General features: G+C 42.2%; 1 protein-coding gene across 1 annotated transcript in view; it reads left to right on the forward strand.

Moving 5' to 3' along the window:
* C8HXorf58 (chromosome 8 CXorf58 homolog) overlaps positions 1–13,667 on the forward strand; it is a 959,020-nt gene extending 945,353 nt beyond the window's left edge. Inside the window, exon 9 of the mRNA XM_078657786.1 lies at positions 12,042–13,667. Coding sequence (XP_078513912.1) covers positions 12,042–12,221 — 180 coding nt within the window. The 3' untranslated portion in view covers positions 12,222–13,667. The remainder of the gene's footprint in view (positions 1–12,041) is intronic.
* Positions 13,668–14,629: the final 962 nt, after the last annotated feature.

The raw sequence follows: 14,629 nt of genomic DNA on the forward strand, positions 1-14,629 counted from the left end.
AATGGAATGTGGTTAGGTGTAATGAAGGGACACTTGAGAATATTAGGGTTCTAGTTTCGGCTGCTTCATCTGCCCTGGTACCAGTGAATCAAATTTCACTCCAGCTTCAGGGGCCGGTGTTGGCAACCAAGTATAAAGACCTGATAGGGGAGATCAGTATGTTTTTTTCTAAAAAAAACAAGGGTGGCCAACTGACTAAATGTATGCAAAAAAAGGGGAACCCTTGGTACACTGCCTCCTGTAGAGGGAAAAGAAAAGCAATTTCATTAGCTATTAAAAATAAGGATGCCTCAGCTGCTAGATTAGCTAGAAATGAGTATCGCATTGGTATTTCGAAAGCCAAAAAAGATTGGGAAGAGGAACATTGGCAGGCTCTAAAGGAAGCGGCTCATGGGAAAAATGCTACTGCATTTTGGAAATTGATTAACGTCATTGATAGACGAGGCGCTGAGCCTATTCCAAATCATATAACTGAGTCCCAGTGGCATTCCCACTTCTCGAAATTATATGGCGTAGGCTCCTTGGAAGCTGAAGTAGCATCTACTATAATAGGCACTGACTGTTCGGTCCATCGAAATGATGGCTTCACAGATGTATTCTTTACGCCCCGTGAGGTACAGGAGGCCATTCTTAAAATAAAACCGGGTAAGGCACCTGGCCCGGACGGAATCCCGGGTGATTTATTGTTGTTTAACCCACTGGTTTGGGCTGATTTTATTGTAAATGTTTTGAACCTCATTCAGATGGGCCAGCAAGTACCGGACTCATGGAAGGGTGCTGAAGTTGTCACCGTTTTTAAAAAGGGTGAGAGAGAGGACCCTGCCAACTACAGACCAATTAGTTTAATTGATGTTATCCAAAAAGTAGTTGGTAGGGTAATTGTAAATAGGATTGAGGGCTGGCTTATGGAAGAAAATATTTTGTCCCATTTTCAGGCTGGTTTCAGAAGTAATGTAGGGGCCATTGATCAAGTTTTCAGATTTTGTGCAGTTTTTTGGAAAACTGTGTCAATAGCCAGAGGGAGCCTTTATCTGGCTTTTATTGATCTTAAAACTGCTTTTGACGTAATACCCCGTGTTAAACTCTGGAATGTCCTATTGGATATGGGTTTCCCACCCTATCTGCTAAATCTTATTATCAAACTCCATGAGGGTACTTATGCGAAGATACGCTGGGGGGTGCAGGGGCAACTCACTAAGAGTATACCTGTTAACAGAGGGGTGCGGCAGGGGTGCGTGATGGCCCCTACTTTATTCTCCCTCTTTATAAATGGGGTGGTGAAACATCTGCAAGAGATACCAGCCGACGCCCTAGTTGTGGCTGGGGAGAAAACGCCATCGCTCCTCTTTGCCGACGACACCCTCCTTTTATCAAAAACCCCCACAGGCCTTCAAACCCTTCTTGATCAGTTTAGTGTTTTTTGTCAGGAACGGGGTCTCACAATAAACACAACTAAAACTAAACTAATGGTTATGACCGCCAAGAGGAAATATAGGAATATCCACTTGACCTTGAATGGATCTCCTTTGGAGGTGGTCGAAGAGTTTGATTACCTTGGTGTTAGGATTAATAATTATTTGAAATGGGAACCCCATATATATAAAATGCTTTTAAATCTTAAAAGGGTTTCCGGCACTATTTTAAAAAACCAACGTCTCTCTGTGAGTAGGCCAGTTGCCCCTGCCTTATCTGTTTATGAGGGTAAAGCAATTGCCTCAGCTGTATATGGCTCGGAACTGTGGGGCAATGAGAATACCAACGACCACGTCCGATCAGAGAACAAGTTTATGAGGGACTTGGTATCACTTCCATCCTCTACACCACTCAAACCGCTATTCTTAGACCTGGGTAGAAAATCTATTCGGGATATCCTCCAGCTTCGTCCCCTCTTATATTGGGTCCGTTTGAGGAGGACCCCAGAGTTAGCTAACTACGCCTTAGTGTTAGATGAAATGCTAAAATTAAATACTTCAGGCAAAATTAAGTGGCTAAATGCTTTAAAACATCTTGTAGCAAGTGTGGGTTTAAGAGACGCTTGGGTATCCCAATCACCTCCACCAAAACAAGTGGTGAAAAAATTATATTGGGATTGGATAGAGGCCAAGGCACTACAAAACCCAAACTGGGGTCATTTGACCGAGACTTTTTTGACCCATAAATGCACCTTAAAATTGGAATTGTTTTTGGATTTTATTCAGATTCCTCGGGAAAGGACTTTATATCTTAAATTTAGATATGGAACATTGCCCCTCAAAACTTTTACATCTAGATGGAATAATAGGAGGGAAGAGGATATAAAGTGTCCAGGTTGTTTAAATCCCGAAGAATCATTGGGCCACTTTTTCTTTGCCTGTAAGGCATACATCTTACCTAGGAAGAAATGGTTAAAACCAGTACTAAAGAATCTTGGTGTTAGAGATTACAAATCAGCTTTGCGTATTCTTATTTCCAACACCTCTCCCATGGTTATTATTTGTGGGGTTGCAAAGTTTTTATCTTGTGCATGGATCATTAGGACTAAGATTTTAAAAAATGTTCATCAAGTCAATTCTTCCACATAATTCTTATATGTATTTTTGTAAATAATGAACTGTTTTTTATAATTGTGTGTATTATATGTTTGTACTTTTTATGATACATGTGTCGAATAAAAGTATAATGACTTGACTTGAAAAAGTGAAAGGTCGCCCCTTAATTAATCCTTTTTATTTTTGGTTGGCACAAGACAAATTAGTGTTGTCCACTTTATTCATAGATGACTTGTCTTTTCAGTTCCGTCATGAAGATTAGATGGTCGGCACCAGACTGTATATTGGTGGAAAGGACACTCCCAATTCTGAGTCTTTGAACTGACTCTAATGACTATAGCGGCTTTATCCTCATTATGGTATCACAGTGGCCCCATGCATTAGACAAAATATTCAATTTTCCTCTTTACCACTAGTGTGGCTACTATGAGTGACTATGTGCGTGTGAGAAAGAAATGAAATGCTAGTTCATATGTGACTAAAATATGTGCTTTATCAGTGAAAATCACAAGCTGCTGTTTGCGGATAAAAATGTATTTACGAAAAATGAAAATCTGCTAATTAGGGTCACCTTTTTGTTCATGAAAGTGGGTAGAAATATTTGGGGAACTGAATATAGTTACTTGAAGTGAAAATGCTGTATTTCATGGTAAAATGTCTGGACTTAGGCAAGTTAATATTACCAACAAAAGGAATGTACTGTTGAAATATGTTTGACGCTGATATTTGAGCAAGAATTCATGCTGAGTTCCTGACTTGTGTTTCTGATTAGTGTTCTTTGGTTCCACACGAGTCTTCTACTAATAAGTGTGCTTTGAATGAATACTTGAATGTCTTTAAATTGTTTTATGATGCATTATTATTGTATTTTTAGATAACTGTGCTTTTATGGCCTATTGAATAGTGCCGAAATAAAAAATGTGGAATTTGGAGTCTTCAAAAGTTGTTCTGTCATGACGTGCACAGAGACATTTGATAATCTATTCTACTATACTCATAAACCTTTTATTATATGGTCACTGCTGCTGACTGAGCATTGGTGTAACTGTTCTGCTGTCTGAGGGTGATCTCTATGTAATATCCAATAGCATTGCTCGATGAGCTTGTAAGATTATCACTGTCGTCCATGTAGATACTCAGTCATAATACATATCTCAGAATCTTCATGGAAGAGGCTGAATAAAAAAGTAAAGTGAAGAAAGATGCCATATATATTTTTTTAAATGATGCGACCTTGCATTACTGCCTGGAAAATATAGACATTTAGCAAAACTTGAGGGGCAGTATGGGGTATATCGACTGTTTTGCAATAACTTTCTCCGCGTTTTTCACTACAAAGTTTACCAGCCGCCACTGCTTTTAGTGTTCATCATTTCCAAGTGTTCAGATTCAATGGATAGTAAATGAGTCTAAGAGGAGGAATTGACAGTCCATTCACCTGAGGCATTTTGAGTGTGCCACTGGCGCTTGGTTCTCCAGACGCTGTAGCTGGTGATCTCAAGATGGCACTAACATTGGGATGTAGTTCCAGGGAGTCACTGTTATTTCCAGTCACTTACAGAGAGAAACAGCTTTGTGATTGTATAGATACCAAAGTCCCCATGCTGCTTACTATAACTATTTCATTCTCCAACGCAATATTTGTATAGATGGTGCCCTTCTGTTTGCGCCACTAGTCCGAGTATTCTTCTCCTGTATTTCCTGTGGTATCTATAGTGGCTCTTGCACACTTTATATATATTTCTTCTGTATGGAATTGGCATGGTTAACTGTAGTCCCTTCTTAGAGTGTGTATTACTATTTACTTTTATTAGGTGAGGACTCAGACCCAATACATGTGGGGTAATTATACCCACAAACCTTTAGACCTGATTACACAGTTTGTGTTACAGAGTTCAAGGGCTGTTTATAAAGGTAACTGTGAGTAATTTACACATGTACGTTTACTCCTGCAGTTTTTAGTAACTTTACTGCTTTTGGCTATTCAGCATTTATAAGGGTAAAGTTAATCGAAAGTGTAGACTTGCATGTCTCCACCTCCTGAAACCGAGGGTGGAGCCACATTTACAGGTGTAAGTTACTACAGCCAAAAGGGAGCCGTGGTACATCCATCATAACACATGGCTAACAACCACACCCTCCATTAGAAAATAATGGGCCCGTTTCACAGAATTAACTTAAGACAAAATCCTAAACTTACTACTATTGGTATTCACAGAATGCACTTACTACTTTTTGTATTTACAGAATGGATTTATGACTACTAACTTACGTCTGCACTCGGGCCAGAGATTCCGGCCCATAGGTGGGACTTCCGTCCCGGAGGTGGGACTTCCGGCCCGGAGGTGGGGATTTCCGCCGGTGGCAGAGATTTAGCCATGGCTGAAATCTCCACCTCCGGGCCGGAAGTCCCACCTACGGGCTGGAATCTCCGCCTCCAGGCCGGAATCTCCGGCCTGAGTGCGGACGTAAAGTTAGTAGTCGTAAATCCATTCTGTGAATACCAAAAGTAGTAAGTTTAGGATTTTGTCTTAAGTTAGTTCTGTGAATCGGGCCCATTGGCTGTAGGGACTTAAACTAGTGCCCCACAGAAAACAATGTTAACTGAAATTAAAGTATTTAAAACAGTTACAAATATAAATACATTTATATATGTTAAAGATTCGGCAAAAGTAAAACATAGTTTATATTTTATTTTAACATTTAATAACCTTTTTATATTCAGAGTTAATGTAATTCATTTATTACAATATAAATACATTACTTTTGATGGATTCTATATGTCAGTTTACTTATTTACTAACACCTAATTCAAAAAATATATTTTTTTTACTTTAGGTCAGTTTTTTAAATAAATTAAACTTCTAAAAAAAAACTTTTTTAAATGTAATATATTCAAAATATTTAAATGTAACATTTAATTTAGGTTATTTGTGCTGTAACATATTTGTTTGTTCTATATTCAAAATAAATATATAAAATTAACTCATTATAATAATTAGCTTTTAAGCATTTTTACTAATTTCTTTCAAGTACATTTTTTTTTTACTTTTCCCTGTTCTGTACCATAGAGAGCTCTATATCTCCAAGTTCAGCAAGTGTTGAAGGGGAGGAAAATAAGAGGTGGTCTTTTTTTATATGGTGCCCATCGTCCACAATGTAAGCAGATTTCACTGCGCCACAGGTAGTCACTCATGGAGCAATGAATAGTGAATTCACCACAGAAAAATAAACCTAATAAGACCCCGGCTGTGCTCCCAATGGCCTCATCAGGGCACTTTCTTTCAAAAAAATGTACATGTATGTAAGCATATTGTTAATGGAAAAAAGTTTGATATAAATATCATTGGGTTATAATATTAGAGTTTATTTACAGCATATGTGTTGTATGTCCTTAGTCAGGAAGCTGGAGTTTGAGCAATATATAAACAGCGGCCTCCAGAGTTACTCTATTGCTATGACTCATTATTCAAGCAAACAGTTAAGGGCTTCTTGAACTCAATTTTCAAGATTTGTCTATGATACAGGCATATTGGATGTGTCCTCGAGTCCCCCTCAGCCGGATGGTTGGAGAACAGGATCCCCTGGGCTCCCTCCCTTCACTGGAAACAAACATAGGACTACACATTTGTGCATTAAGTCCTTGGCTAAGGATTCTGCCACCTTAGACCGGCATCACGACAATGTTATTGCCTCATTTACCATAGGCCCAGGCAGCTCCTGAGAATTCCTCTTTCCCTTCCACTCCATGTCCTTACCCCCTCTCCTGTACCTATCATCCTATTATTACGGCAATATTCTCCATAAGTCCCAGGCAGCTTCTGATGATGGCTCGCTCCCTTCCACCCCATGCCTTCACCCCTCTTATGCATCTCTCATCCCCAGTGCTATAGTATTGGTCACCATAGACCCAGACAGCTCCTGACGATTCCTCGCTCCCTCCCATCCTACGTCTTCACCCCCTCTAAGGTATCTATCATCCCTAATCTGCACCTCCAGGTTAAACTCCCACGACAGCTGTTCTCCCTCCCCTCCACCCCATTGCCCACCCCCTTATAGTCTACACATATCATTGCAGCCACAGACCCACTAATATACCTCAGCCTAGTCTGCACAGACGCAGCTATTCTCATCCATGCACTCCCACCCTTCGGCCCTTTTTACCTCACATCCATCCCCTTACCTGTCCCTCACCCCCATACACATCCACGAAGCATCATCACCTCTCATTCTCCACAAACACGCATCATGGAACCCACAGGCAGACATACATTCAATATCATTTTCCCCCACACCTTACACATAAAGCCACCAAACGTTTCAAGCACAACTTCATAAAATTACATCCTGAAACCCTCTTTGCTGACCCCTACTTCTCTATTCACAAGGGTAACATAACCAATGACATTATCTTCCACACCAAACGAAGAGCCCAATGGCGGAAAGCATTCCTAGCACTACTCTCAATCTCTTCCACTAGAAAATCTCCACACGGCCTGCAAACTCTATTGCACCATCACAGCTCTTCCAAGACACAGCAACTATTACCATCTATAACAACGGAACTATCCTCATGCAATCCACGGATCACAACCTAAATCTTCTAGAGAACATCTTCCCCATCATTAAAGACCACGTATACAACCCCCTCACTACCAGCCATCCCCCTCCCACAGCCAATTCACATGTCATCACACCCCCATCCCCCTCTGCCACCCCATTCCCCCCTCATCCCCGTCCTCCACAAGCATCAAATCCCTGTGCCCCTCCCTCTCGGATTAACCCCCCTCCAACGCACTCCATTCCACCTCTCCTCACCTCCTCACATCTCCTCCACTTAGTCCTACCACGACACCACACACACACTCTTCTTCCACCTAGCTTACCCCCCCCTACCATCACCTCCCATCCCATGCGAATTAATCTCCACATGTCATCTTCATTTAACACGACTGAGACTACACCCTCTCCCCCAACGGGAGTCAAACCCACCCCAAGAACGAGCATTGCTTCATCCCCTGTCACCATCCCCTCCTCCTTACTCCTCCCTCCCACCACGCCACCCTTACCTCACATCGCCTCCCCTAATATAGAACCCACACATCCCCACCGATAGATTACACCTCACTCGACAACACACGTTAAGACACCCCACCACCACCTTACAGATATCTGGCTGGCACATATGGCTCACCCCCCCCCCCCACCATCCCGATAGCTCTCAGACCCCAGCCCAAACTCAGATCTCACCTACACCTATCTCGCCCACTCACCTGCAATCCACTCTAACACCTCAATTACCCGCACTAACATATCCCCCATCCACAAACACATCACCATCTACAACTCTATGTCCGCCCATACCAGATCATTCACAAATCCAGGCTGAGGCACAACCACCAGCACACATATCTCAGCCACCCCCCACACCCACAACCGCTCCCGATCCCACGCCGCATGAGCTACCTCATCCACCCACACCTCTCATAACAGCACCAGATGCTAGTCTGGATCTGATTATGTCCGCAATCGACCAAATTAAAGAGGAACTCCACACTGTTAAAGAGATGATATCTATACAATCAATGTATATTAGATCAGCAAATAAAACTAGATCAAGTCAGGCCCCAACGCGCCTCCCACTCACCCCCAATCATACCCTCCCCTTCTGGAATTCCATGCCAGACCCCAATCTCCCTACCCGCCCAATATGAAGCATCAACCCACTTTCGGAGAGCGATATACGCTCCATTTTACATTCCTACATACCCCTTCTCACCACCCCTATCTCCCCCGCACACACGGCCATCCCAACTGTTCCCCGCATCCCACACAGGTCCCCCAAACACATCAATAGAGGAATCAACGATAATAATCTTAGAAGAATCACACTCACACTCGATCCCACCCCTTCCCTCATCTCACCACGTCTTAGATGCACTCCTATGAACTGTAGATCGGCCTCCAGACACGCAGTAGACATTGCTGACCTCATCATCGCACAGGAGCTTGACCTGATTGTGTTAACAGAAACCTGGCTAACTGAATCCTCCTCTCCCCTCCTGGACATTCTTGTACCACCAAATTATGACATCATCAGACGGGATAGGAGCGGTAAGCTTGGGGCAGGAATCGCGGGCATACATCGCAGCAACATCTCAGTAAACAGAGCCTCATTCCCTACACTTTCCACCTGCGGATACACGTGCATTGACATTAATAGCTCGGATACTCCAATCTGCTCTTTACACATCATCTATCACCCACCCGGTGACAACCCTACATTCACGGAACACTTCATGGACATAGTCTCAACGAACACCGGACGACAAAACACTCAAATATTCCTAGACGACTTCAATCTCCATTGGAATGACCTCAATGACTCAATGGTCAACAGTCTCAAAAACTTCATTGGTGCACTAGACCTCACCCAAATTTGCAACAGCCCCACACACAACAAAGGAGCAACCTTGGACTTAATAGTCTCCAAAAATGACTCCATTCATCTTGACTCAATCCTACCCTGTGATTGGTCAGACCACCATATCATCACCTTCTCTATTAGGGAAATCGTGAAACTTAACGCAGCCCAATCCACTAAGCCGAAGATATGGAAAAGGGATCTGAAAAAACTCAATCCCAACTCTTTACCCGCCTACAGCCATAATCTACTCAAGACCCCGGCTGGCCTCTCCAATGTTCACGACCTCACCAACCACTACCTTTACTCGATGACCTCGGTTATCACTGAGGCTGCTCCTCTTCAACTAAAGAGAGTATCCTCGAAAGACTCTAAACCTTGGTACAATGACATGCTGAATGATGATAGACGCTCTCTTAGAACTTCCAAACGCATTTGGAGATCAGTGCCATCCGCCAAGCACCTCAAAATTCTAAGGAAAAAGAGAAATGCGTATCATAGAAAGATCAAACGCACTAAAGCAGATTTTTTCACCCACCAACTAGACCAAGCAAGAAACCGCCCCCAAAAACGTTTTGAACTAATCAAAACCCAATCTAAGGATGAACCTCAACGATCACACGACACCGCTCGTACGCAACCCATGTGCGAAGAATTTGCCACCTTCTTTACTCTAAAGTCTGAAAATATCAAGAAAGACCTACTCAACAACCTTATCCTACATTCAAGCGTGCACACAAAACACCCCTCACTCTTCCATCGTTGCCACTTCAAAATTGGAACTAAAAAACAACGCAACTTGGTCCTCCTTTCATATCTACACCGAAGAAGAAATAGGCAAGATCCTCAGCACCCTCAAACCAGCCAATCACACCTCCGATCCTCTCCCGGCTAACGCCGTTAAAGACTTAACACCACTGATTCTGCAGCTCTGGACCAAAATCATCAACAGCTCACTCCATCAAGGCTGTTTCCCTGACATTCTCAAAGTAGGACAGGTTTCACACATCCTCAAAAAACCCACAGCTGACCCCATGGACCTTAACAACTATCGCCTGATTACCAATAGCCCTACTCTAGCCAAACTCCTGGAAATATGCGTACTACTTCAATTGACGAAACACATTGACCACTTTGTTCTTCTGGATAAACACCAATCTGGCTTCAGAGCAGGTCACAGCACTGAATCAGCTATGACACACAACATTGATGATGCTCTACAAATACTGGGTCTGAATGGAGCATGCCTACTCATCCTACTAGACCTTTCCTCAGCCTTTGATACTGTCAAACATGAGAACCTGATAGATCTGTTGAATCACATAATGGGACTATCAGGATCAGTGCTTAATTGGTTTACCTCCTTTCTTCAAAACCGGACTCAAAAATTCAAGGCTAACAATTCCCTATCCAAACCCATGCCACTAAACTTGGGAGTCCCACAAGGGTCCGCTCTTTCCCCAACTCTGTTTAATTTATTTATGGAACCGCTCACTGCCCTATTGCAAGCATCCAACGTACAATTCCACATGTACGCAGATGATACACAACTGTACCTTAAGATGCACACACCAGAGGCCATCATACGGCTCAACAATACGCTTCTGAACACCCAGGCATGGTTAGCTGAGAACCATCTCAAGCTAAATGCACTAAAAACTGAATTCCTCCTTTATAGCTCCACCCGCCAAAATTCCCTTCTTGCATGACTGGTTCAAACACCTGACGGCATTTAACGTTCATCCAACCATCATCGACTCAGCTAAGTCACTGGGTATAACCCTGGATTGCAACCTCAACATGCATAAACATATTAACAATGCTACAAAGGGGGCAAATTTCCAGATTAATACACTGGGAAAGCTGAAACCCTTCTTACCATTCAACGATTTCAAGACTGCAGTTCAAGCTCTAGACAGCCCCAGAGTGGACTATGGAAGCGTCTCTCTCTGTGGCCTCACCAAAGCCTCCACAGCTCCACTAAGAACCTCCATTAATGCAGCAGCCAGACTCATCACAGGCTCGAAAAGAAGGTTCCACATTGGCTACCATTGGAAGCCAGAATTCACCTGAAAATTGCCTGCATGACTCATAAAGCCATACACCACAATGCACCCAGCTACCTCGCCCAGAAACTGACCATCTCGGGTGGAAATAGATCCACAAGAAGTGGGGAAAACCAGATTCAACAAGACAAAAACTTATAAACGATCCTTCTCAGGGATGGCTCCTAGGATCTGGAACGCAATACCCCCAGAAATCAGACTTATCACATCTACGGCACTTTTAGAAAAAGGAAGCAAAAGCGATTCTCATGGATAAATCCACATGCACACTATCTAAGGAAACTACGAGTTCACTAGTACCTCTACCGATATCTCTTCTATATACTCGATATACCTGTTATTGTTTTGATTTACTGTTTACATTTTACTATGTATACACAATTTACCTGTTGTTATTTTGTTGCATAACTATCCATGAACTACGAGTTTACTAGTACCTCTACCGATATTTCTTTTATTTACTTGATTTATCTGGTATGGCTCTTATTTACTGTTTACATTGTGCTATGTATACGCAATTTACCTGTTGCTATTTTGTTGCATAAAACTATCCCTCACTGATTGTAAAGCGCTCTGATGTCTGCAAGGGTATTGTTCGCGCACTATAAATTTTTCAAATAAATAAATAAGGTTGCTAATGTTGCAGAGCCAAGGACCTGACATTCAAGGATTCTAGCCAAACTTTTTCCCTTCTTTATTGAAGATTGCATATTTCTAGATCTGGTTTTCCTGGTTGGCATGTATTCCTAAGCCATGCTGTAGAAGACTTTCTACCAACAGGTGCAGAAGAATTCTATTGCGAACTCTATAAGGATCCAATAGAGATGCTTTGCCTCCTGCACTTTCATATGCACTTCCCCTTTTCATGACTAACACCTCAATGACTACCTATCTTTAAAATCCAATACATTGAAATGAGCTCCTGGGCTATAGCTGGAATTTTAAGGATGTGTGCAGTTGCTTGCAAATGTCTTTGAAAAGTGCTAGATTAATCTTTATTATCCCATCTTTGTTCATCCTCAGGGACAAAATTCAGAGACTATGCATCAAGCAAATCAAAGTAACTTAATAGATATCGATGGCAGTGGAACTTCACCAGAACAAGAAATGAATACTCATGATATTCTGTCAGATGAAGATTGGGAAGAAGAAGCAGAGAAGTTGTACGCTTGGACTCAAGAGTTAACCTTCGAAGATGGTTGACTACCTTCCTCACAGGCTGATCTATGAATAAAATCTTTCCCCTTCATCTATCTAGTGCTCTCTCTCACTTCCTCCTTTCTTTCCTTACTTCTCTCTTTCCAACGGCTTCTTCCTCTATAAGTGTGTTTGTGTGTGTATTTCAATATTGCATTAGTTTCCTTTCTGACTTGGGCATGTTAGCCTTGATTGGATTGGAATTAGTTAGAAATAGAATTGATACTGCTGTGAACGCCTACAATTACCAGACAGAAAGATATATAGATAAACACTCATAAAGCACACTTCTTAACTAGAATTGCATATAGGTGCACTAAACATTGTTTCATGTCACAGGTCCTTGTTTTTTTTCAAAGCGTTCAGCTTCATGCTATATGTCTGTTAGTTTTTATCTTAGTATAATTTGCAATGAAAGTCCAAAGATGTGGTATTCTTGGAATGGCAGCAGTCGTGATGCCAAATGTGATGGGTCTTATCCAGCTTCTGTTATCCCTCACATTCTGCCACCTACCCCTTACATCGACCCTCTTTAAACCTTTAAGCACTGGGTGTTGCTACGCTTTGAAGGCTTCTGCTTCTCTCAGGGCAATAGGGCTTCTTCCCCTCATAAGAATTCTAACCTCACCACCTTCCCGCAAGTTCATGGCATCATGGTACAGAGCATCAGGCTCGTAGGTAGGACTGAATTTGGTCACGGACAGTATCTATACACATTCTGTCCTCTTACTCTATCTCTTTCCTACCCTGTCCACCTATATTTGCCCTCGCTCAACCTCTTTTCTCACTTTTTGCAATGCCTCCCCTTTCTTTTTGTCTGTCTCTCATCCCCATGCCTTTGCCCCTCTTGGTCTCTGGCACTGCTTCACTACTTCCCCTCCATCTACTCTCTTCTGTTTCCTTTGTTCCCAACTCCTTTACTAATCTGGACTTTTATTAGGGCTCTGTTTCTTTATAGCTCAGTCAAAGCTTTATAAGTCAGGCATATACATATATTCTTACTGCTGCTTACCCTATCATCTCACTGCTCCAACACAGCCAATCAGGCTGTTAACTTTCTGACGGAAAGTCTGATCCATGATCAACAAGTCAGCGAGGACAACACTTTTTATTACACGCAGCAAACCGTGGAAAAAATCAATTATTTCACATTAACACATTTTTAAAAACAAATTTCTACCATTATAAAGAGATACAAATTTATGCAATTATCACCAGTTGGATACTTTCTTGAGCACGTGAGTTTTGGGAACTGTCAAACTGCAGCTGAGTGGCATGGTCTACTTGACTTTACTCCTGCCAGTATCTAGTGTGCCTTTTTTTTACCTAAGGTCTGCACTTGCATTCATTTTTCGCATGACACGCAAGACAAGTAACTTTGCACAACGAGTCATTTTACATAATGTTCACGAAAGTAGCATATATTTCATTAAAAAAAAACACTGAACAGAACTCTGTCCTTCGTTCCATTATCTCTTGTTGTGCTGTTGCATATGTCTGTTCCACCAAAGCTATGTGATGAATTCAAGTGTGAAGAGATGTGTCTCACCCTTGGTGGGCTTTGATGGCTCTCAAATGTTTCCCTGGTTTGCTGTGTGCCCTTGGTTTCACACTGCTTGAATTATGCTTTGCATAAAAGCATGCTCTTGTATAAAAATGCTCTAAGTGTGGGTTGGATTCAAAACCCAATAGTTACAGATTTTTGCTGCCTTTTCCTGCCTCTCAGTTGGAACCTCTGGTTATCTGGAGCTCTGGGGTTACAGGCATCTGCTTGAGAAATCTCCACCACTAATTAGGAAGAGAAGGCCAAGAATGATGGGGCAGTCACAGCTGACAGCCACAGCCTTTCAGAGTGTATAATGGCCGAGGGTCTGGGAGGTGCTCACGGTTCTCTTTTGTACGCCCGCCACAGGATAGGGGACGAGAAGTAGTGTAAACAAGAGAGTAAGCGATGGAGTGTGTGCGTAGACTGTAGAAAGTGCACTACTCAGTCGCAGAACATTGTCCACATGAGGTTCAGTACTGGTTCAGAAGAACCTGTGTTTTCTGCAGACTGAACTGAAATCTGGAAAAGGAAGTGAAACAAATGGATCAATATCTCTGGCGAGGGCCCAATGTGATAGTGTCATTTGTTTACATATTATCAAAAAGACGCACTGTATGGATATATTTAGAAGCATTCGCGTTGCAGTGAAACCCCCCTTTGCACCACAATGCTGGGATTAGTGAGACAGAGCTGAGGAGAGATTTGAAAAAAGAGACAGAGGAAGCAGATGAGCAGTGAGAATAAGATAGAGCTATAAAAGTGCGAGAGATAGATTATGCTTAAAGACTAAGCATTAATGAAAACAAAAGGACATAAAAAAAATCATTCTGAAGCCATGGCTTTTTCCGTGTAAATGTACACCTACCGC

Source organism: Lissotriton helveticus, chromosome 8 (genome assembly GCF_964261635.1).
Source record: "Lissotriton helveticus chromosome 8, aLisHel1.1, whole genome shotgun sequence".
Classification (NCBI taxonomy): Eukaryota; Metazoa; Chordata; class Amphibia; order Caudata; family Salamandridae; genus Lissotriton; species Lissotriton helveticus.